General features: G+C 38.8%; 1 protein-coding gene across 1 annotated transcript in view; it reads right to left on the bottom strand.

The window, feature by feature from the left end:
- SLC7A11 (solute carrier family 7 member 11) overlaps positions 1-26,609 on the bottom strand; it is a 379,319-nt gene that overhangs the window by 254,613 nt on the left and 98,097 nt on the right. The window contains exons 2-3 of the mRNA XM_074338520.1: positions 24,044-24,101; positions 22,350-22,472 (exon numbers count right to left, since the gene is read on the bottom strand). Of these exons, the coding sequence (XP_074194621.1) occupies positions 22,350-22,410 (61 nt within the window). The 5' untranslated portion in view covers positions 22,411-22,472; positions 24,044-24,101. The remainder of the gene's footprint in view (positions 1-22,349; positions 22,473-24,043; positions 24,102-26,609) is intronic.

Below are 26,609 nucleotides of genomic sequence, written 5' to 3'. Positions count from 1 at the left end.
GACATATTTCCAGTTCTGTGTCATCACAGAGAAAAGATGGAGAAAAATAGGAGTTTTTTTTCCTCAAGCTTTGTATCTATGATAAATTAGCTGCTAACTTTGTGAAGAAAGATTCCTTTCCTCAAGGGTTTCAAAACACTATTTGTGTGGGAGTCTGGAAAGCAGATGCTTACTGTAAATCAATAGTTTTAGCTGTTAAAATTCAGTGCAACTAAGATTGTGTTAATTGAGGAACAGTAACTAGAAAAAAGAAAAAAAATAAACTAATCTTTCCTCTCTTCTGTTCACTTGTCAAACCATATCTGAAATACAGTGTTTATAGTCTTAGCATAGAATTTCAAGCGGGATATTGATACATTATAGAATGTCTGTTCAAAGGCCACAAGAATAAGTGTTATAAAAGATGGTTGAAAAATCAACAGAGGTTGTTTTAGTTGGCTAGGGTTGCCAAACCAAAGTGCCACCGCACACTGGTGGTTGAAACAGTAGAAATGTATCGCCTCAGTTCTGGAAGTAAATTCCTGACGTCAGGGTGCTGTCAGGGTTGGTTCCTTGTGAAGGCTGTGAAGAAAAGATCTGTTCCAGACCTCTCTCCTTGGCTTGTAGATGGCGTCCTCATTCTATCCTCACATCTCCTTCCGTGTAGGCATGTTTCTGTGTCCAAATTCTCCTTTTTATGAGGACATTAGTTACATTGGGTTAGTATCCACTTTAACTAGATTACTTCTATAAACACCCTGTCACCAAATAAGGTCACATTCCGAGGTACTTGGGGGTTAGGACTTCAGCACATCAATTTTGGAGGGACACAATTCAATCCATAATGGACGTCTAAGTTTAGTAAGAAAAGTGTTAGGGGGTATATACGAGTAGTAACTTTTTTCAAGTTTCTGAAGGATGTGGCTGCAAATGAGGGATGAGATTTTTCTGGACTGCTCTAAAGAATAAAATTAAAATGAATATATGAAGTTAGGGAAATAAGATATTTTAATGTAAGGAAATTCATTCTTTGAGAGGCTATACAATGTCCTATGAGAAAGGCTTTGGATCTTGAAGTCATTGAGGCAAGAATGTAAAATCTCATTACTAGTAACTGTTAGCTATGGACCTTAGACTTGTTTTTTAATTTCTCTCTGCCTTAGCTATTACCCTTTAATAAAATGGAGATAATAATCCCTACTTTATGTGGTTGTGGTGAAAACTAAATGAGATGATGTATATTCAACATCCAGCACAGCACTCAGAACAGATGAGAACCTCAGGTAAGGTAGTTATTAATATCATTATTATTTCTATTTGGTGTTTTCTAATGATTGTAAGGTGACGAGATAGTTCTGAAGAATTGAAATTGTGGCTAGAGGGCCACTTTTCACAGATATCATTACTGGAATTCTTACACTAATTGGAAGTTCGATAAGGGACTTTTAAGGTCACTTGTAAATCATGATTTTATAGTTCCAGCAGGTAGATAAGTTGGAAGTAGATTCAGCAGCCCCCAGTTTACATTGTCGCCCCTGAACAAAAACTATAGTTGTTACGGCTTACTTTGGTTGTATCATTCCTCAACGACTTAATTTCATAACTTGTATCAATAGTGTTCCCTGTCCTGAGTTTAATTAATGTTTAAAAATATCTATACAAACACCAACATCAATTATAATGTAATCTTTGATGTCAAATATGGTCACAAAAAGCAGCACTGAATGGACTATGGATGTAGCTCCCTGGAATCGAATGTGTGCCTTTTGACGCACGTCCATTGTGGGTTTGCTAAAACAAGTACAAATTAACCTCCTCCTCATCTGCTCACTTATTGACTCCTAAGTCATGGAAATATGCTCTGGTACCCTGTTATATGCCCCGAGGCTGTCCTAGGCACTAGAAAGACAAAAGTAACAACACAGGTACTCTTTCCATCTTCAGCGAGTTTTCAGGTCAGTGGTCATAACGTCTAAGTAGATAATCACTGAACAGGTGCTATGAGAGGCGAGATATAGATGACTGTGGGGGTAGACCAGATGGGCACCTAATCACACTGTTGATGGTCAGGAAGGACTTGGCAATGGAAGTATGTCTATGCTGAGACCCAAAGTGTGAGTCGAAGTCCACAAGTGAAAAGGAGGAGAAAACAGGATTCTAACAAAGAAAAAAAGTGTGTGTGTGAATGCTCAGAGTCAAGAAAGTTCATGCATCAAAGGAGGAACTCCAAAATGTAGCAGAGGTGAGAAGGAACATGGGTGGTGGAAAACAGCCCTAAGCCAAGAGACAGAAGACCCGAGCTGGTCATTAAGAGGTGGTGCCCCGAACTCCCACCCAGGAATGTACATTATTTAAGATCTTTTATGCAAACAAATAAATTTTAAAAGATCATGGGATACTCTTACCATAAGACATGGAAAGAATTGTGGATTACTAGATGTTGATCTTCTAAAAGCCAAATCTCTTTTCCTCATCTTTATAATAACTCATTATAAAGATGCGCAGTACCGTGAAATTGTGTAGAATTGACCCAAGAGATACCTCTCTCTTCTGGTCTTAAGTGGAAAGACCCACAGTCTCAAAACTATCACATATGACATCCATACGCTACAACAACAGGCCAGGAGTGATGAAAATGGCATTATTCACCCCAATTATTCATTGTCAGTCCCCTTCCTAAAAGAGGAGTATATGTCCCTAATTTTTGCCATGTGACTTACAGTGCTTCTCCTTGGGAAAGCCATGTTCCACTGCCACCTCATTAGCACTGCAGTTGACTATGTAACTTACTAAGGCCAGTGCAATGTCAGTAAAAGTCATATATGCATCACCAGGGCAGATACTTCAAGTGCCATGAAATGGCTCTGCTGCTTTTTCTTCTGCCATAAGACTGAAATAAAGCCTTTTCCTTTAGTCTGGATTCCAAATGAAGAAGATACATGATGAATGTATGGTGCCAGGTGGATGCTAGCCTTAGTGGGGGAGGGGTCACTTTGCAAATTATATAAATGTCTAACCACTATGCTGAACACCTGAAACTAATATGAAATAATGTTGAATGTCAACTGTAATTGAAAAATAAAAATTATTTTTCAATTAAAAAAAAAGATACGTGGAGAGTCACAGCTTTCCTAGAATCTACATGGACAGATTGAGAAATAAACTGTTAGTTTTGTAAACCACTGAGATCTTGAACTTATTTTTTATTGGAGTATCACACAGAGAAAGATCTCTGATCCAAGGAGATACAGGATTTATTTTAATTTCCTTTCCTAAGACAAAAAAAGTGTAGGTATGTCCAAATAAATGCAAAAAGTAATTGCCCTGCCCCCAGGGTGGTGCAGTTAGTGCACTGGGCAATACCCATTGGAAGGGCAGACCCAGTGTGTACACCAGTCATGTGCCAGTCTCACCCTGGCACAGCTCCCCAGCCTGCATTGGCTCAGGGACAACAATGACAGCTCTAATCCGTCTTCAACACACTGCAAGGAGGGCTATTTGCCCTGTTTCTCTCCTACACACACACACACACACACACACACACACAAATACACACACACACACACAACCACAAACACACACACATAACTAACAACAACAACACATACACAGTTTGGGCAAGAAAGAATACCACTGGGCAAATTGCCTTTTATACACAATCTAATTTCTTCAAGGCTTTTCCTACTTGATTTTCCGAATTCACCTTCTCATCTTCCATGGCAACAAGACAAGACAAAATGGTTCTGTTTAATATTCAAGAGCTGCTGCTCCCAGACAATGCAGTGCTGTTCAGCAGAAAAGCCCTATTCAGCAAACAGAAGAATCCCTTTAACTCTTGTCTTCTCATCCCTTGTGAATCAGATGTACCCTGACCAATACCTTTGCCAAACCCCCGATTTCATCTTCCTGACAGCATAGGCTACAAACACACATCGGGATGAAAAATAAAGTGCATAGCTAAACCATTTGCTATCTACTCATTTCTTTCTATAAATCAACAATATAGCAGGATTCTGAACTAGATGTATAACTTGCTTGACAAATACCATTTGGATCTGGAGTCCTATACATGGAAAGGCATTCCAAGAAGCGAACTTTCTTTCACTTCTGGTCTAGTAAAGTAAATAAACACATTATGCGAATTTTTGAAAAGAATTCTAAAAGATGCTGGAAACACGTATAATGCTGAAACAATTAATACACTGAAAATATACATGCAGGTTTACCCTGTACCTAGGTGACAAATAAGACATGGAATTTTGTTAAATCAATTACCACATGCCATTTGTGCCCTATGGTTAGTCTGGCATCCCTATGTAGAATAAAGCAAATGTCTGTTTGAGAATAAAAAAACCACTAATTTTCCCAAGTGTAATTTTTAGAGTCACGTCATTTGGCACAATGTGTTTTAAGATGGTGTCTGGCTATGTTCATAGCCCAAAGACATATCAAATATAATTTTTCAAAGTGTGCTTGAAGTTGCTAACATAAGCTGGAGCCCTTCGTTCCCACTATATTGTTTCAGTCTAAAGAAGAGATGCTTCGGTAAAGAGCAGAGCTGTTTAGGAGTCAAAATCCATCACCAAGGAGAATCAAACATCCCTTTCTTTGCTCTATGACTCGAGCCAACTGAAGCATAAGTAATGACAGGAGAGGTCCCCTTCATTACCTGACTTAGAAGCCCCTGCTGCCACACTATCAATAGTTAACTCTTACCAGGTTCCCAGACCACTCCAGGAGTTTCGGAGGCTGTGCATCAAGATTGGGAAAACAAGGGTGTCCTACGCTCCACCAAGACTACCTCTGTTGGGACAGTTCTGGGCCAAGATAACCAGTGGAAACCTGACAAGTTATTTATTCTTTCCCCTTCCTTCCCTAACAATGAGAATCCAAGACATTGTAAATGGTCAAAGAGCCGTTCAGTTGGTCCAGCACTTCCTGGAACACCTCAGATGGCCCCAGCATTGTTTCATAACTTCAGGGAACATCCAACTGACAGCAAAGGATACACATGCACTGTTAATGGCCCGGACTATGTGCCCATTAGCTCAGATTGATAGCCAAGGGAATACTCATATATACTTGCTCTCCCCAAAGTTTAGGGGGACAAAACGTCATGCTTCCTTCTTCAACTGGCTGTCACTGCCACAGGCACCTTCATCCCACCAAATGCACCGTCACTTTGATGGGGACGAGGATGCCCTCCATCTCCCAGGGATTCTTTTCCTTCTCTTACACCAGGAGTGTCCAAACTTTTTTCAACGGTTTTCACCAAGGGCCATATGTGGTAAAATACACAAACAGCCGGGCCACTCACTCGAGGTGAAGTACGTATTGCCTCACCTGGTTTATTTAAGTAAACTAAACATATATTTGGAGTTTGCTGCGGGCCAATTAACAATGGATTGAGAGCTGCAGTTGGCCCGTGGGCTGCAGTTTGGACACCCCTGTCTTACACCTTCTTATGCCAGTTGCTTCCTTACCCCACCCCCAAAATATATGGCCATAATAAGAATGCCAGCTAGATTAGTTAAGGCATTTGTTCATTAAAAATCCAACTCTCAGGAACACTTGAGATCTTGTTCCCTGGCCTATGTCATCAGTTTTGGCTCAAATAAACTTTTATAAAACTCTCCCCCAACCCCCAAAGAAAAAGCCAACTCTCAGCTAAATGAAGAGTCAGGGATCATTAGAGGTGGCAGAGCATGGAATTTTGAAACGAGTACCTCCCATAAGGCCTCAAATATCACCTTGGCCATTTATGATTCTCTAGGCATGTACTTCATACACCATTTCATTAAAACAGCTTTGAGAGAAGGTCATTCAGGTATTTGGATGTGCGCTAACATCTAAAATGAACCATGGTTTATTATTATTCTTACTGTCCACTTAATCTCAGGACAGCAGAGTAAATGGTTGCAGACTGTGGCCTCATTTAAGAAAGTACAAAACCAGCATTTTTCCTCCATTCACATTAGAATGAGTATCTTGATACTTAAGGCTCTAACCCTTTAGGAGTAAACGGTGATTTTGTGGGTGAAGTTCATCTATACCTCATCCTTCTCACTGGAGCATTATTCTCTAACTCAGGCAGAGAAGACCAACAGTCAGAGGGCGGTAGTGTCTGCAGCAGGATTCTGTTCAAATGAATTGGAGCTATATGACAATTTTATCAAGCGTGTTTTAGTAGAAGTGGCAGCTTTATGTTGAAAAACAAGAGGAAGTAGCAAATACTGTGAGGCATCATAAACCTGCAGGATTTTTACAAGCCAACATAGATGTTAGGATAATGAGAACAGATTTACTTGTCAGAAGCTCGGATGTCAAAAGTGGAGTTGTCTATGATTTTCAAAAAGAATACTTTTTAATACATGCACAATACAATAGCACTCAAGACTAATTGAAGATCCACGGAAACACATGTAAATTAGTATCAAAAAGAAGCATCTACCCTTGGTCGTCAGGAATGCCTGTGGGTAGTGAGTGATATGAGAGGAACTTTAAACACTGATGTTTTTTGAATGTTAACTTTTGCAAGCCTATCTCAAGTTCATTCTCATTCTTCTGGAACTAATTGAAGGGTCATACACAGAAAGACAAAAAAGTAATTCATCTGAGACTCCGAGAAAGATTTTTATGAAACTTCTCCACATGTGGGAACTAAGGAAATTTAGTTCCCATAAGGAAAAAAAAAAAATGAAACGCCATCATTAAAATCTCTTTGAAAGGAACTGAGAAGAATTAAATGGTTAAGATTCAGAAAGTAAAAAGGTTAATGGTGGGATGCCCCAAGACTATACTTTTAAACTGTTAATGTTCAATGAATATGTTAACCTGGGGGAAAAATAGGTTGTGAATTTAAGAGTTTGCAAATGTTACAGAAGTGTTAGAGAATTCCAGAATGAGCGTACTTTAAGAGCTACCAGGGGCCATCGGATTCCTTTCTATGATGCCCTCTGCACGAAGCCTGGAAACAGACCTGACGGACAATGCTTCTGCCTTAAGAGGCCACGACTGGCTTTCCTAAACCAGGACCAACCAAAGTGTTTTAGATTTTTGGAGGGGAAAGGAGGAAAGAGCACTCTAGTCAGAACTATACTACAAAGAAGGAACATTTGAACTATTTATTGCTTACTGCTAAATGTAATCATTGAACACCGAGGAAAGAAACCCAGTCAGTAAGGTTAGGAATCAAAAAGAATTTGGAATATCATCTCAAACTGGCTTAAGAAATGAAAATTGAAGAAAAAAATGTAGTCTGTGCCATTGTGAAAACCAGTACTGCAGGCGTATGGTGAACACCATTTTTGAACTTGATAAGCAAACTTAGTAGAATTTTATTTTAAAATGTAAAGGGATTTCGGGCAGTAGGTCCTATTATTTCCCTCAAGACCTGTACCCCCAGCAGCTCCAAATGGAGCAGCAAAGTGAAATTAACCAATTCCCTTGAAAGGCTGTAGTAGTTCAGCTTCAGGGGGCCTGTTAATTCCCCTTCTCTGGGGGTTCCAAGTGAGGTCTGAGAGCAGGCAGGGAGGCAGTGTGAAAAAGAGAAATTAACAAGCTTTCTAAAGTATTGCTACCCCCACCTCTTTCAAGGGAATTGGTTAATTTCACTTTGTAACTCCATTCAGATCAGTTCAAGTTTGAGAAAGGCTCCCATTAAATAGAAGGAGAGGGATAAGAAAGGGAGAGTAGGAATAGAATTTAAATTAGTGACCTATATCCAAAGCATCCCCCCAAAATACTGAAAGCACTTTACACATAAAGATTACAAAGATATTTTAAAAACCTGGCCAAGGTAAAAAAAAAAAAAAAAAAAAAAAAAGGCATTTTTTTCATTTTTATTAATTTTATTCTTCCTGAGAACCTTGGTAGAACTTCTGAAATTCAAATATTTTCTCCTTTGCATGAATCACAGTGTTAATGGCTATTTATGTCTGCCATATAAAACATTCACTCTCTTCAAATCTGGCTAATATGAATATCTCTGCCCATTTCTAATGTGAAATAACAATATCAAGTGTTTTAAAATTGAAAAAGAGACATAAGCACTTAGAAGGGGCATCTCATAAGCACTGCCTTGAATTATGAAAAGGGAAAAAATGGTAAAGAAATGAAAGAAACTAGCAGAAAAAAATAAAGGGATGTTAAGTGGAAGAGGCTTGAAGGAAAGAGATATATGAAAACAGTAAGTGCGTATAAATTATCTAAGGATATGAAGTACCATATTTTTTAAGGTATTGTGAAGGGTGTAAGTCAATATATGCATTCAATTTAGAATATTACTAAATAATTGACAAATTCTCACTAAGAATATATAAAATCTGTGAAGTAATGAAATACCGCTCTTAGTCTAGTATAAATAAGTGTTCAGTAAAGTACTAGTATATTAAAATTATTTGAACAGTGCCTATAGAGCACTTCTATTCATGCTTCTAAAGAGTTTATACAGTTTGTAAAAGTCTTTCTTTACAAAATAATCTTTCACCTTTGACACATTTGACTTTAATCAACCAATAATGCAAAACAATTAAGGATACACAGAGCAGTCTTTTTGTAGACACCATGAAAAAAGAGAAAAATCTGGCACCATGATGCCAGATTACAAATAAAATCTAAGTTCACTATTTTCTACTGTGTTTCCCCAAAAATAATACCTAGCCGTACAATCAGCTCTAATGCATCTTTTGGAGCAAAATTTAATGTAAGACCCGGTCTTATGTGATTTGATATGATATGATATGATGTATTGTATTGTATTATATTATGTTAATAAGACCTTGTCTTATATTATAGCAAAGTAAGACTAGGTCTTATATTTATGTTTGCTCCAAAAGACGCATTAGAGCTGATTTCCTGGCTAGATTTTATTTCCGGGGAAACACAGTATGTTGTACCTCTACAGTCAATTACAGTGTTATACTGAGGGTGACCTTAGGAGTCTGATTAGTCTTTTTTTTTTTTTTTTTTTAACATTTTTGTGGTCTGATTCTATATACTTGGTAAATCCCACTACCTTTTTTCTTAACTCTAGATTCTTCCTGGAAGACAATACCCACGCACATATTTTGTGCACTTTCTATAGATTCTTCCTGTTACTTTGTCACTGTTCTGTTTATAGAGACAGAGCTAACTCAAGAACCCAGATACACCAGCCTCAACAAAAGCACATAAAAAGAATATTTAACTTAAATGTAAACTTGTACTTCTAAACTAGGTAGAGTAACAGGGACCACATTTATCTTCCTGTCTGAAACAACTGAAAATCTAGACAGAATATACGCAACAACTGTTCTTAAGACACTGGACATCAGAGCATCTGAACTAAGGGGGTTCAGAGCATGCTACCCCAAAATATGTTCATTTGGCACATTGACTATTTTGAGCCAAAGGTATGTGAAAACCAGCTGATGCAAGAAGGGCATGCTGACCTCCCCCTTACTTCCTAAAAGCAGGAGATAAAAACCCAAAAGGAACAATTTTTCTCTATACCAGGAGGAAAAGAACATTCTTAATGTGAGAGACAGGGTATCGAGGCCAAGAAAAATCTGTACAAACAAATCTTGTTAAAATAATCCTAACCTTCTCTTAGCCTCCCCTTATATTTTAGGTACTTTTCCACAACGACTACTCTTTGTTCAACCACGTATGTAAGCACTCAGGCCTAACCACTTTTTAGGTCTTCATTTTCCTATTGACCTCTCACAAGTACATGTAAATTAAAATTTGTAAGCTTTTTTCCCGTTGATTTGTCCTAAGGCAACTTAATTCTCAGGCCCAGCTGGAATCTTTAAGGAGACAGAGGAAAAGTTTTAGCTCCCTGCACAACAAATGACGGTGATCCCTGCAAAATGGGAAGTAAAATAATGCCCCAGATTACTCACTCAAGGGAACTTCCAGGCCATAGGGCAGGGAGAGAAAGCTGGGACAAGCTAAAAAGAGTTCAAGTATCTTCTCTGACCACAGTGGAACTAAGTTAGAAACCAACAACAGAAAGATCTCTGAAAAATCTCCAAATATTTGGAAACGAAATAACACTCTCCTAAATAACTCATGAATCAAAGAAAAATCAAAAGTGCAATTAGAAAATATTTTGAACTAAATGAAAACACACATATCAAAATATATGTGATGCAGCCAAATAACATCTGAGGGACATTTATAGCACTTAAGATGCCTGTATTAGGGGCAAAAAGAAAGGTCTCAGTGTTCACCTGAATAAAAAGAAGAACAAATTAAATCTGAAGTAATCAGAGAAAAGAAAATAGCAAAATCAGAGTGGAAATCAATGAAACAGAAATCAGAAAAAACAATAGAGAAAGTGAATCACTGAAACGAAAACCTGGTTCTTTTAGAAGATTAATAAAACCTATAAACCACTAACCATATTGATTAGGGAGGAAAGAATACATAAATTATCAATAGCAGAAATGAAAGCGATGATACAAATACAGATTTTACAAGTATTAAAAAATCATAGGGAAATATTATGAACAACTTTATGTTGATACATTTGACAATTTAGATAAAATGGAAAAATTCCCTGAAAGACACAAACACAAATTCAAGAAAAAAAATAGTTTGAATAGCCTTATATGTACTAAAAAAATTAAAATTTAAATAAAAATCTTCCAATAAAAAAAGGTGGTAGAGAAGGGTTACAATGGGACATTAAGACATTTTTGGAAATTAATGGATATGTTCATTACCTTTATTGTGGTGATGATTTCAAAGGTGAATACGTGTCAAGGCTTATCAAATTGTACTTTTTATATATGTACAATTTATTGTATATTAATGAAACTGATACAAAGGAGATGTAAAAAATACTGACTGCATGTAGTAAGGGTGTGATAGTTAGTAGGCTCTTCACTCAAGAGGACACCAAAAATTAACAATCAGAACCTACAACTCCAGTCTTGGAAAGCGTCAAAAAGAGACCTTCAAACAGAGAGTGAAAACGCTTCAAGTTGAAAGACACTGTAGATCTTCTACAAGTGTTCTTTTCCTTCTTTCAGTCAAATATGATTATTTAAATTTCTAGTAAAAAAAAAAAAAATCCAATATTTTCCAAAAATCTTGTGCTTCCTGATGGAGAGAGAAAATAATATCTGTAATAACTGTGACTGAAATCAATCAGAGAGGCAGCACACTTCCATGTCACGGTGTGCACAGCCTGTTCACGACTCTCAGTTATTTATCACTAATATCCTCCCCACTTTTCTCATAGGCCTCTGGTGAGAATAAAATAACATAATGCATCTGAAAGGAGAGTTTTCTGTGAACAGTGTTTCAAGTTTCTAAGGCTCATAGGGTGGAATGGAAAACAACGTTATTCTTTTCTCAAGTACGCCTGTACATACCATTTAAAGGTGATTCCCCCAATCTACTCCCCTTATATACACATCTAGGAAAGGTCCCATGGTTTTTCTGAAGCTCACACAATTCCAAAGCCTTTGTCAGTCCTCAGTCAGTTCTGGGACATTAATGATTATGTCCTGCTCAGTTTGATGCCAACCCTGCATTTAATTCATTTAATTCACTTAATTCATTTAATTCAGTGCGGAAGCTTCTCACACTGACCACCTAGGGTGGTGGAAGCCAGAAGGAATGTCTTCTTCCCCGTATTTCCTCGTTGAGTCTGCCTCTCTTCCCTCAGTTTGCTATGTGGATTTGTTACGTCTCTAGGATCTTCACAGAGGGGAGAGGGTAGGGGAAAAGGGCAGGAGAGTTCTGATACAACTGGCCCCCATGTGGCTCAGTTGGGGTTTAAAGCCAACTCCCATTTGGGAGCATTTATGGTTCTTGGGAGACGCTCATCACAAAGGGTTTGTCACTAGCAGGTTGCTCGGATGACGGCTCAGAACGTGTCTCTAAACCCTCGGACATCGGGCTGTACACTTCCAGTATCTTTCTGCCGAGCTGTCCTCGCCCTTTCATGCACTACACGGGAACAACATCTAAGATGAGCCTCAGATGAGCCTCTGCCACTTCTTCTCTCTTATGACTTACAATCTGTCCATGGGAAACTACCTAAACTTTGCTGCATTAGGCCTCACTGCATTCGTTTTCTGCAGTAGCAAAGGACCACAAACTGGGTGGATTAAAAACCACAGAAATTTGTCGTGTCTCAATTCTGTTGACTAGAAATCCTACATGAAGGTGTTGGCAGGGCCATGTTCACTCGGGATCCTGTAGGGAAAATCACACCCAGCCTCCTCCACCTCCTGGAGTTTGCCAGGAATCCTCGGGTTCCCAGGCTTGTAGATACGTCCCTCCAATTTCTCCCTCGTTTTCTCCCTGTGTGTCTCTATCTCTTCTCCTCTTCTTATAAGGTCACTAGTCTTACTGATTTAGGACCCACCCTAGCTCAGTGTTACCATACCTTCACTTGATTATATCCACAAAGACCCTCTTTCCAGGTTAGGTTACATTCACAGATATTGGGGGTTGAGTCTCCAACATAGCTTTTGGGGGAGAAGCAACTGAACCCATAACACATACCAACCATTCCAATGGTAGCCCTGAGCTCCACTGCTCAAGCTGATGCTACCTTTTGGATTTCGCAAGCATGAGACAAGGACTAATCCTCAGTGTCCCTCACGTTCTCTGAAGGGTGGCTTAAGAGCATCTCTCATTGCATCTGAGGTGAGAGGAAAACACCTCCTTCCCGCCCAACAGCCACTTCCTGTAAAGCCCCACAGAAACGGGTTAGCATGTCCTTTCTGGAGCATGGATACACTTAGCAGCACCTATTGGATTAGTACCTCAGTCAACACTGAAGCTGAAACAGTACAATATTTACGTTCACAATTGCAAGAATAGTTTAACAACACTGCTGTTCAAGCAGATGCACACCAACCACATCTGGGATCAGAAATTTCATGTTCAAAGGTTAAAATAAAGAGCATACATTGCCCGATGTAGGCGTTTCTGCCTTCTTGCTTCCTCAAAGGGTGAAACCAGATGAACTTTATTAAAAAGTCATGTGGTATCACTGGTCCATAAATAAGTAGTGTGATCATGAATAATAAACCCAAAAGCACAGTAACTGAAATTAATCATGCAGAAGACTAAAACTAGCTGGTAGCCTAAATATGATTTTTATTAAATAAATAATAAAGTTGGTTATTTTGAGGTCTTTTCCCTAATTGGTTGTAGGGGAAATTCAGATGAGAATAAAAATGACCAAAAAGAGGCACCAAAGAGCAAAAAGTGCAGATAGACATTTAAAGGATGGGAATTATCTAGAAGCGGAATAATTGTTCTGAGAATTATTAAAACATTTAAAATAACAAAACGAAAAGAGCAAAAAGTGGCTTTATTTCACATGACTCATGAAGAAAACTAACTTTTGTAGGACCTACTTCTTATGAGAAAATTATTAGCTGTACATATCAAGGTTAAGGTTAAATGACTGTTTGTAACCATTCTTGAGTTGTGTCATGGCATGTATATGATTGCACACTTGTAACACGCACTGCTGCCCACTGCACAGCTCATATCCCCACTCATCATAACTTTCTCTTCCAAGTGTGAAATGAACTCTACTTGACAGAGGGTAATGTTATTGCTTTATTTTTTAAAGTTCCATCAGATAACATCTTTTATTTTTCCTGCCAATATGTACCTCCATTTAAGTTTATAATATACTTGCATATGTCCAAACTACATCACGGATTCAAAAACCTACTGGGATACCTGTACAGTAACATCTCTCTGCCTCTCACCTCTGCATTTGCACACACTTGACTTAAACTGATCCCCTAATGTATTTTTATTCAATGACATCAAATCATATTATGCTCTGCTTAGTCAGGCCAGCATCAACAACTTCCGGTGACACACATGTGGTTAGACTTACAAAATCTTCTTGGGAAAACCCAGTTCTGAGATTCTCTCCCTTCCTTATTTCACCCACACCAACGTCAGGCTCTTTGAGGCTCCGTTCTCCCATAGACTCTGTTACCAACAGGCTCTCTTTAGTTTCTATTTTATGAATGAAAGCTTTTCAACTTTGATTTCTGCTGCAGCTCCATTATCCCAAACTCTCTGTGGCTTTGAATGGAATTTCAAAGCACATGCAGGATTTGAGGAACAAATACCTCAAGCAAATCAGTGTTCACTGATGTGGGACAAAATAGACAACCCCGGGAAATTTGGTAGGAAGAAACAATTTTCACTTCTATCTGTCCACAATCCCCTTTTCTAAGCATTATTTTCTCCGTCTTGTCTGCCCTCCTCTGCCAGCAAGATGCTTTCTATTCTCCAGCTCTCTGATGGTCAACATGATGGTCAATGTGAAAATGACCTAAACTGATTTACAAGAATGTATTATGTGTCTAGCAAGTTACACTTTAGGGATATTTACATTTCTAAATAATACTACACAAAGGGAAGAAACTCTTTTACAACAGGAATAAGTACAAAACTCAATGAATTATAGAATGGGAAGAAATATGAATCCTTCTTCCTTGGGTCTCATTGCATCCAGATGTCCAACAAATTTTTTTTTGAGGTCCAATACATACTTTCATGGTGTTTACATTCTTTTATGTCATCGCAAAATGTTGGGTACCAAGGATTAGTTGGACATTTGTCTATTTCTCTCTAACTGGTAAATTCCTTTCAGGCAGGAATCATAGCTCTTATTACATGGTTCTGTAATAACATATTTAGTACTCATATGATAAATGTTTGAGGAATTTAATTCAATCCCACCCAGCTCCTTACAATTAAGGAAAAAGTATACTGGAATGTAATGGAACTTTCCCAATGGCATACCAATTGGCCAACGGCAAACACCAGACTAGAATCACTAACATGTTAGGCATTAGTATAACAAAACCACTTTTTACATAATCTTAAAGCTTCAAATCATGCATTGGTGCTTACTAACTGGTCCATCTAAATGGAAGAATGGCCTTATTTTTTAAGTACATCTGATTCAAATTTTATCTTTATCACTAATTTATTTGAAAATCATTAACTTATACTTTTAATATGTGCTTTCTCATAATTATGAAGCTAACTCTCCCTGGTCCTGACCCATTACAGAATGTTATGATACCTATCCAGTGTTGTATGATACACTCAGTGGCAGGACAAGCTTCCCTATGCTCAGAGTACGTTTCAAAGAGAAGCCTTGGTTTGAAGAAGAATGATATTAACCTAGAATGATGTGAGACGATGAAGACCAGACCAGCAGAGGATGTAAACACAGTTGCATGAAAAATGGCTGGAGAATTAGGGGATTTGGAAACTTGAATACAAAGAATTTCAGGGACCCTACCAATGTTATTTTCAAATCTTTGAAAGTATTTAATATAGTAAATTAATACTTTTTTGTGAATATCTTCAGCTACAAGAATAAAACCAAAGTTGAAATGAAAGGAAACTAGATCATTATCAGTTTAAGTATTATTAATTTATTCAACCAGCTGGACTTACTCAGTAGGAGACAAATAGAAAGAAATAAGAAAAGAAGGAAAGGAGGGACGGAGAGCGGCAGGGAGAGAAGGGAGGGAAGGAAAAATTTCCCTCTCTGTCTGTTCACACAATTTAGGGCATTCCTCTTTCCCAGCATTCACGGCATCTAGGGCCAGCCTCTCAGTCCCATTTAGTCAAAAGAACAATCTCATTTCAATACTTTTTAACGTCCTAGTCAAGAACATAAAAATTCTGGATCTTGTCCTATTCGAAGCGTCTCCCTTTCGCCTTTAATCTGGGCTGGAAACCTGAACTGCATGAGTGACTGGCCTCCTCTCTTTTCCTACCTCCACCTCTTACCCTCACTCCACCTCTTACCCTCACTCACTGCCTATTATTTTGATGGCTCCAGGGTAAGACTCAGGTAGTGAGAGAGGATTAGAGGGAGTGGCTTGGTTGCATGAGATGGTAGTTATTGTCAGGGCACTTTGGGTGGTAGATTGTCTCACTGCTGTTTCTGCAGACTCCTTGGAGCTCTACTTGTATGGAGCTTCACCAACTGTAGGTCACTCAGCTTGAGTAAGTCCCTTCTCCAGCTGGCTGCCTATGACTCCTCTAGTCAGTCCTTTTGGGGAGGTCCCTTTCGAATTTACCCACGTAAGTTCCCTTTAGAGGGTTTCCAATCTAGAGGTAAGGATACAGCTGGAACAAATGCTGCTGTTTCCCAGAGATTTTCTTCCCTTTGCCACCAGGAAAGGTCAGCTCTCGCAACAACCTCCCAGCATGAGACTATTTAAGAATAATTCAAGTAACACGTCTTCATACAGCAACAGCTTAACCAACACATGAGTCATAGTCTTAATCTGATCCCTCCCTGAAGCCTCCTCACTTAGAATGGGGAGGAATGGACTCAGTTCTTCCCCATCTCACAAACACCCAGGAAGTGCTCTCCAAGGAAATGGCTTCCCCAAATTCTATTCAACCTCCATTTTTTATACAGGCCTTTGGTGGGTGGTAGCTGAAACAGGCAGACCCAGGTTGGGATCACCCCCTCTGCTAGTCTAGCTCCTCCATTTAGAATGTTCTGTTCTCCAACTTAGGGCCTCTAGAGACAACAGAAAAAATTCCACTAAACATCTTGTTGTTTAAATAAAATTATTTTTAATTACATGAAAATGAAATTGTCAGCCTTGTGAGCACCTAAAGAGTTTAAGCAGATGCTATGTCTCAATTCTAGACTGTTGGAGCACAGGTAAATCTCCAAGCATAGATTGGAAAGTCAATCATCTCAAAGGTACTTTTCAGATCTTACTAGTCTTACCAGGGTGATCACTTCATAAGGTATATAAATGTCTATTCACTATATTGTACACCTGAAACTAATAGAATACTGTATGTTAACTGTAATTGAAAAAGAAATTTTAAAAAAGACTTAATGACCCACAGGCTGCCTCCATATAGAATGAGCAGAGAGGTTTTCCTAGTTTTTAAGGACAAACAAAGGGAATAACATCAACAGAAAACCAGAATATGATGCAACTCAATAAATATCTCCACATATCCTACTTGGCTATCATTTATTTGATCTTGTCTCATTCTGTTTGAATTGGCATGTCATGATAGCACCAAGCTTGTTATTTCAACCTTAACATCAAATCCCTAGAGAAATAAAAGGAGAGTTCTGGGTTCAGATACATCAAGGACTCAGATAATCAAAAGAAGTTGAAAAATAAAAAAGTAACAACACTGGCATAGTTAAGGAATGTGGAAATGTTCAACACCACTGTTTAAAAATAATTATTAATAATTACTATAATAACAATTAAAATAATGTTGTTCTCTTCTTCCTCTCCTTCAGGCTCCTTCATTTTAATTGCATTCTGGTATTTTCTTTCTTAGGCCAGATATTATCAAATGCAATTTGGGTTGTCCTTGCCCCCCACAAGGTTGCTTTGGTTTGATTTCTGTTCAGTAACTGAAAAGAAATGTTTAAACTCTTAGGTTAGCTTTTTCCTAATCCTCTTGCTCGGAGTTCACCAACACATGCAAAGTTTTCCTCTGAGAAAACTTCGATACATTACTTCTCTGAGTAGTCCTAAGGAATTCACACACACACACACACACACACACACACACACAGTGAGCAATGTAGATTTTCTAACATTTGCATAAGGAAGATGAAGGAGACAGGTATTTTTCACCCTACATCAAACAACTTAACCCCTCAGATATTCTTGCCTCTAATGTCCTCTTCAGCTAAACCTCCATGGAAGATTTTTTTCTTTTTTTGACCTCTCCCTTCCTTCCTGCAGTACCCAGACTCTGTGATCTCCTCTCCCACCTCCCAGATTTTCCTCAACATTTCCAAGTCTCCTCTCCTTCATGTTTGGAGCAAGTCTACTCTACTTGGGGCCCACTGCACACTTGGCACAGCACAAAAGGCCCTGAGAATACAATTTAAGCCTCCCCTCTGATTACTAGAACACGCTCACCTGGCTTACCCTCCCTCATCTCCAGAGGTTTATTCAGACATCCCTCGAAATAAGATGTTCTCCCTCTATTTAGATATGCAATCTGAGTGAAGTAATGCAAACTTTCTTCATGAATTGTTTCTCTGTCCTGTCAACTGAAGTTGAATGGATAACTTCTGGTCTTATTCTCCATAGTAGCCACAGAGATAATTCAATCAGATGACACGAATACGTGACACAGCAGGGTCTAACTTCATTTGTGGAAAATGAGATGAATGGTGCCATGACTCTCCTGTGTTCTAGATTTTTCTGTGTTCTGCGCTTTGAAAGGCAAGCCCTGATGAGTTGGCAAGCCCTGATGTCATTGGCACCTGGATGCTTTTCCTTTCTGGGGTCCATGATTCTCATGGTCCTGGGGATTACATGCTACAAGATTAATTTTATTTCCAAACATACATCTAGAAACTAGATGGAAATAACGACAACAATGATCCAGATAATTATACCTTGAATTTATAGGGCACTTTTCTAAGGAACTCAGCATTCTTCTCAGGGATCTAAGACTCCTCATTACTTCCCTTCCCTAAATATAATACGCCAAAAAGACATGATTGTACCTATAAATGCAGACTTATATCAAAAGTTTGATCGAATCCAAGAAGCAAATAGAACACCTACATAACTCAACCCCAAAAGGCCTTCTCCAAGGCACACTGTATTGAAGCTGTCAAAAATTAATAACAAAGAAAGAATCCTCAAGGCAGCAGGGAAAAGAAGACAAAGGAAAGCCCAGTAGATTATCATCAGATTTTTCAGCAGAAACTCTACAAGCCAGGAGGGAGAGGAACCAAATATTCAAACTATTGAAAGAGAGAAATTATGAGCCAAGAATAATATACCCAGCAAAGATATCCTTTAGATGTGAAGGAGGAATAAAGACCTTTCCAGACATACAGAAGCTGAGGGAAATTTCTAATACACGACCTGCACTACAAGAAATACTAAAGGAGGCTATTCGACCACCATCAACAGGGACAATTTGTGGCAACCAAAACCAAAAAAGGGGGACAGTAAAGGCTTGAACCAGAATATGGGAATGGAGAAAGTAAGCATGCTGAAGAAAATGGAATACTCTAAATATGAAACTTTCTTTTACATAAACATAATGGTAAAATCCAGAACTGAAATATATAACATAATAAAAGAAGAAACAAAGGGAAAAATCATAGAACACCACCACACAGAAATAACAGACAACAACAAAAAGGCAAAGAAACAATGGAGACACAGTCTTACCAGAATGAAAGGAAATCCTCATATATCAATAATCACCCTAAATGTAAATGGACTGAACTCACCAATAAAAAGGCACAGAGTAACAGATTGGATCAAAAAACTAAACCCAACCATATGCAGTCTACAAGAGAAACATCTCAGCTATAAGGACAAGCATAGACTCAAAGTGAAAGGGTGGAAATTGACACTCCAAGCAAATGGTATCCAGAGAAAATCAGGTGTAGCCATACTGATATCAGATGAAACAGACTTCAGGATAAAAAAGGTAACAAGAGACAAAGATGGACATTTCATAATGGTAAAGGGGACTATACAACAAGAAGACATAACAGTCATCAATATTTATGCCCCCAATCAGGGAGCACCGAAATATACCCAGCAACTACTAAAAGAACTAAAGGGAGAAATTGACCAAAACACAATTATACTCGGGGACCTAAATACATCATTGACAGCTATGGATAGATCATCCAAAAGAAAATAAATAAAGGAATAGCAGCCCTAAATGACACATGAAATGAAATGGACATAATTGATATTTATAGGGCATTTCATCCTAAAACATCAGACTATACATTTTTTTTCTGATGTACATGGAACATTCTCAAGGATAGACCATACATTGGGAAATAAAACCAGCCTCAGCAAAATTAAGAAGATTGAAATCATACCAAGTATATTCTCTGATCACAGGGCTTTGAAATTGGATATCAACTGCAAAAAGAAAGCAGGAAAAAACACAAATACATGGAGATTAAACAACATACTTTTAAAGGACAACCGGGTAAAAGAAGAAATTAGAGGAGAGATCAAAAGATACATAGAAACAAATGAGAATGAAAATACATCCTACCAAAATTTTTGGGATGCAGCAAAAGCAGTTTTAAGAGGGAAATTTACATCATTACAGGCCTATCTCAAGAAACAAGAAAAATCCCAAATAAATAACCTCACATTACACCTTAAAGAACTAGAAAAAGAAGAACAAATGAAACCCAAGTTCAGCAGAAGAAAGGAAATAATAAAAATCAGAGCAGAACTAGATGAAATAGAGAACAAAAAGACAATAGAAAAAATTAATGTGACAATGAGCTGGTTCTTTGAAAAGATTAACAAAATTGACAAACCCTTGGGTAGACTCACTAAGACAAAAAGAGAGAAGACACTAATAAACAAAATCAGAAATGAAAAAGGGGAAGTTATAACGGATGCCACAGAAATACAAAGGATCATCCAAGAATACTATGAAGGACTATATGCCACCAAATTCAATAACCTAGAAGAAATGGACAAGTTCTTAGAAACATATAGCTTTCCTAGGCTGAACCATGAAGAATTGGAAAATCTAAACAGACCGATCACCAGTAACGAAATTGAATCAGTCATCCAAAACCTTCCCAAAAGCAAAAGTCCAGGACCAGATGGCTTCACTAGTGAATTCTACCAAACCTTCAATAGAATTACCGTATGACCCAGCAATCCCTCTCCTGGGTTTCTACCCAAAAAATCTGAAAACATTTATACATAAAGACAAGTGTGTTCCAATGTCCAATGTTCACTGCAGCTTTATTTACGGTGGCCAAGACATGGAAACAACCAAAATGTCCTTCGATAGATGAATGGATAAAGAAGTTGTGGTATATATACACAATGGAATACTATTTGGCGGTAAGAAAAGATGAAATAGGACCATTTGTGACAATATGGATGGATCTTGAGAGTATAATGCTAAGCGAAATAAGTCAGACAGAAAAAGCAGAGAACCATATGATTTCACTGATATGTGGTATATAAACCAAAAACAACAAAAGAACAAGACAAACAAATGAGAAACAAAAACTCATAGACACAGACAATAGTTTAGTGGTTACCAGAGGCTAAGGGGGGTGGGGGGGTGGGAGATGAGGGTAAGGGGGAACAAATATATGGTGATGGAAGGAGAACTGACTCTGGGTGGTGAACACACAATGGGATTTATAGATGATGTAATATAGAATTGTATACCTGAAATCTATGTAACTTTACTAACAATTGTCACCCCAATAGACTTTAATTTTAAAAAAAGAAATTACGATAGTAATGTGGTATGTACTGTAGTTAATTTTATGCAGTTATGATTTAATACTGCATCTTTATATTTATTAACATTACTCTCAACTGCAAATGGCACCATGTGTGGTCTGTGTTTGTGTGCATAATTTCGATAAATTTTAACTTTTTATAAAAAAAAGTTTGAATACTTTTTTGATGGTTAGCCCTAAATACAGAGGACTAGCATATTCCACCCATATCCCACCCAGGAAGCTGGCAGTGAGTTATGATTCTTGTGTTCCGCCTTTCTAAAGTAGTCAATGCTCTGCCTGAGTAAGGCATTAAGACATGCGTCAGTCCTCATTAGAGAAGATGTTCAACAACTGTCAGGCCCTGGATGATCACAGATCCCAGTTTCTTTTGTGACGCTCTCTCCACTTTCTGCTTGGCGGGAACTGCCTCACACCACCTGTTCCCGCAGCAACGCAGGCCGAGTGTGCGAGGGGCGGGTCTGCTGCGCATCTGAGCTTAATGATCACCCTGCGGCTTTGCTCTTCAGTTTACACATTCTAGTATTTCCCCACTGCATTATCACCCGGCAGTAGGGAAGGAAAGAAGTGCACTGCGGCTCAAACTGACACGTGGACTTTCTCCTTGACACGTGGGAGCGCACACGTGCGTGTTTCATCAACAGCGTTGTGGCAGTGCTTCCAACCACGTTGGAAAAGGAAGAACCAAAGGTAAAGACATTTCTTGAATCAAAACCATCTCGCCAAAGCTGCGCTGTGGGTGGAATGTCCTTATGGGGTGCAAAATGATGTCAGTGGGGGCTGTTTGCACAGGACAGGCATTACTGCGGCACTGTTTTAACCTGATGTCTAGCAATGTGCAGATCGGCATACAAATACACATTAAGAACCTTCATCTACATTCCTTAAATACTGCCTTTACTAGGAGAGCACAGGTCTTGATGTGGTTAGGAGCCCATAATTTTGGCCCAGCCAGGCTGCTCTTTATGTGGAGAAAATGAAAGTCCTTTGCAGATGAATAGGTCTGTGTGTCTTTCTTCATGCATTTTGCCAGGGTGCAGCCCTGCTGATTCTTGCACTGTAGCAATTTAAGGAGAGCAAGTATCAGCCTCACCTGCGAGACATGACTCATGATGCCTTCTTCCCCAGATTGCCCCATTTCCTCCATCTTCCATAGCCCCTCCAGTGTACTACGTCAACACACATCTGCTCAGATGCTTCTGAGAAAAAGTCCACGCTGGGCGTCCAGGAAACATAAAAACATATGAAGGGGTCACACGTGTTGTCCAACAAATCAGCAAGTTTTTTCCTGGGACATTTTCTTCCTTAAGCAAATGCAATGAAAAAACAACAACAACAAAAAAAAAAAAAACCAAAAAACCAAACCGTTTCCCCAACATGCATCCATCCCTTGGTTCATGCCCATCTTCAGGAGAGCACAGCTGCCCTGTGTGGCTCCCCCTGCTTGGTTCCCCTAATGAGGCCCTGCTAATCGCCCATTCCTCCAAGTGGCTCATTTTTTACTACATCTGGGGCTTACTGCTGTGTGGCTTTGGGGTTAGGATTCTTTTTTAAAAGCCATGTCCAAAGGCAATCCATTGATCAGAGAGTAATATCCTGACTTCTTTCATCATTTCCCAGTCAGACTTGGGCTGCAGGTGGAATCCTGTAGTTTCTTTGTTTAACATTAAAAATAATTTCATTTTCCTGCCAGAAGCTGGTCTTACTGATCAGGTTGCTGTTTTAGAAGGCTGGAGAATCATGGCTTTGCCCTCACTTTTAGTAGTGAGAGATGGCAGATAATCCTAATTAAGAAAGAAACACGGATGGGGAGAAAGACTGTAATAGAGAACAAGAAGCATAACAACTCCACTGTAGTCGCTATTTCCATAATCCGAAAGAGAAAAGGGAAACCTTCAAAGCAGCAGGAACTGCTTTCAAGAGCAGTCTTACTCTAAAGCACAGACGCAGCTACATTTATTCAAATCTTCTTTCTGCAGCTCAGTTGAGAATTTCAGTTTAATCTAGTGCTGCAAAACCTCTAGTTCAGTAGAAAACACCACAGATTCTGAAGGGAAAATTATTTGTATTCAAGAAGTAAAAATGATATATTTTACTATTGCATTAGGTAAATTTGAATTACAAAGCCTGAAAGATACTTTTTCCTAGGCATTCTTTTTTCTTGTCTTTCCTTCAAATCATCAGTTAAAAATCTTCAAGTGGAGGATTCAGAGTTGATAAAGGAAATGTCAATGACTGCAGTGCTATATGACCTGCTACAGTTGACAGCCAGCCTCTTGACCTGGGTGCCTACTAGTTGAGCACTTGTTAATTACAGCACTGGGTAATGACACTGAACAGTACCCAGGGTAGCAGAATATGAAAGCTAAATCTAACCACAGCACAGACAAAATCCAGGGACATCAACAACTCATAAACTCATTTGTTTATATGGCTCCCATAACAGATAAAGATGTCCTATACACATGCAATCAAAGATAGGAAGTAGATTTATCTCTAGAATTTGATATGAAGGGCATGGGTTTTAGGGTCAGACCAACCTCACTCCATGTAAACACAGAGAGACAACACTGCCTGCTGGATATTTCATAGTGGTCACAACTATGTTCACAACTGAGTTGGCATCGTATAGCCAATTCAGTAACCCCGAAATGGAGGCAACTGTGGAAAAGATCTTAGCCAAAGAAATACTGAACAGCAAGCATCTCCCATTCAACACTGAAATTTTACAGAAATACTCTTCAAAATTCAGAATTGAAAGGACTCTTGTACAGCCTAAAGACTTACCCAGAGCAGTGTCAAAGGTCCTACATCTGAATGGAGAGGTAAATTCGTGTTGATTTGTCTAGAAAGGAATAAAAAAGAATTTCAATTTGAGTTCCTATCATGTAGCAGACATTTTATATACAGCTCATTTCCTTCTTAGTGCAGTGCAGATATTATTATCTCCATTTCACAGGGGGGAAAAATTGAGGCTTAGATCATAGTATTAATATCCACATTATTTTTATTACTACTATAGTTAATGTTTGGGGGAACAATATGTCAGTTACTGTACTAAGTGCTTTAAGTGAATTCTCATAGGAAAGGCCCTAGTAAGGTCAGATATTTTTATCCTCATTTTATACATGAAGAAATTAGGGCTCACAGAGTTGAAATAACTGGCCCAAGATCACACAGCAAGACGATCAGATCATGATTAAAGCCTCTGTAACTTCCAGTAGGCCACAACCACCTCATGAAGTAGACACGATACACTTGACTTGCTATAAATCTTAACACTTTATAAGTTACTTGTTATGAGAAACATAGTTGGTCTTTCCAAATGACTGCTATCAACTGCAATATTTGAAAGCTTTTAGTAATCACTGGGAAAATACAGATGATATGTAGAGCATGAATTCTAGTGTCAGATATCTGAAGTGTAGTCAGTGGTATATTAGGAGGTAGCACTGCAGTTGTTAGTAGCAAGTTAGAGATGCTTACCTACGTTAGTATAACAAATAAGGAGCTTTATGCATGTAACTTCTCTGAACTTCTTACCAAGAAATCTCATAGTGATATAAAAACTATTTGGGGCACCAATAAATAAATATAATAAATTTCTATACTTGTTTCTCTGTGTCATTTAACCTTCCTTTTATGAAAAGCACAATTAATTAGTGACTTAATTATTAAAAGTTGTTTTCAAAGAGCGGGGCCTCTTGAAGATTCTGTGTCAGCCAAGATCACATTTCTTTTTTTTATTATTATTACCATACAAAAATTATGAAATACCTTAAAATCTATAAGTAGATAAACAAACCAAAAAAATCCTATGATGAAGTTTGGAAATATTCTCATATTGTCCTAAAATACCCACAGGATTTCAAAGTGATTTTGCCCAACGTGTTTTGGAATGTGGGTTTTGGAGTTTCTGGAGCTCTACTTAGTGACTGTGTGATGGGCCAGGGAACAATTAGGGCTCATCCATATCAGTGTGCCCCTCTCTATTTCCCAGCATGCCTCACCATTAGGCCATACGCTTGAGGTCAGACAATGGAATATGGGCAGAAGTGATGTAAGGGCAGGCTCCTAAAATATGCCAAGTAATTTTCCAAATCCCCAGTCTGTGCATCTGGAACTAAAAGTCTCAAAGATGGTGACATCACGTGACGTCCCTCAGTAATCACCAGGATAAAGTCACCCAGTGTAGAATCTCTGTATCTGTATGTATGAGTGAGAATTAACCTTGGTTGGGCTATTTCACAAAGAAGTATGTTAATAGCAGTAGCCTGCTTTATTTATAGTGAGCTGGGCTCTGGAAAATTAAGATATTACCATCTACTTCATCAAGTCCCTGTGAGGATGTGTTGCCATGCAGCAGTCTACCCGTCTGTCTCCTCGTACCTGCCCCAAAGCAAGGAGAGTCTGTGAGACGGATCCTTTCAGGGACTTTGCTTCACCTTTGTGCTTGCACCTTATGTCTCCCTGTTTGGCCCCAGAAAAAGATGGCTGGTCAGCCAATGACAAGTAAGAGTCCCCACGGAGGGAACAACCCAAGCCAGGCGGAGCCACATGGGGACCAACAGGAGAACCCACGGGATTGATAGAGGTGGGCACAGCCCCCCACCTTCCCCTGGCTAAGGAGAGCTTCTGCCTCTGTGACTGCATTCCTCCCCACAACCTGCAGGGGAAGAGATTCAATGATGTGCTCTCCATCTATTCATATGCATAAAGGTTTTCTCCCTTGGGGAAGTACATACATCCTGAGACTTACGGTTCAGCTGCCTGCAGGCAAGGGTGACTGGCTTGAATTGGTTTCCTATTATAATGTATGGGATTCACAGATCTTGAGATTGATAAGCTTTATCTCCTTTACTTCCCCACCTAACTAATAAAAGCCATGTGATGGCCTGATTAGGAGCTCAGTCCTTGAGGCTGGAGTCCCTTGGCCTGCTTCACGCTATTCTTGGCTACTGTCTTTCTTAACCTTGTGCCACCCTCCTGGCTCCCCACAACCCACGTCACGTGGGACACAACAAGGATGGAATGAGATAATAAGCTATAGGTGCATAGCAACTATCTGTCCTTCTTTGCATGATTTTGAATCTGTAGCCTATAAAATGTTTCTTTTGTCTTTCAGCTAAAGAATATAGAAAACTAAATATGTGCTTTATGACACATGCTTATAGAAAGAAATACACATGCATTTATATACTGTATACACATAAAGACATATCTCACCCAGTCCATACAGTCCTCTACCATTAAAGTATAGAAAGTCAGTCATCTTTAGGATGGCCGTATGGTGGTTACAAGATATAGGAAAAGAAGGTACTAAAACATGAATTTTAGGACAGTCTTTTCGTGT

The sequence above is a fragment of the Rhinolophus sinicus genome, linkage group LG07, assembly GCF_036562045.2.
Source record: "Rhinolophus sinicus isolate RSC01 linkage group LG07, ASM3656204v1, whole genome shotgun sequence".
NCBI classification, from domain to species: domain Eukaryota; kingdom Metazoa; phylum Chordata; class Mammalia; order Chiroptera; family Rhinolophidae; genus Rhinolophus; species Rhinolophus sinicus.
This window is presented reverse-complemented; position numbering and strand designations above follow the sequence as displayed.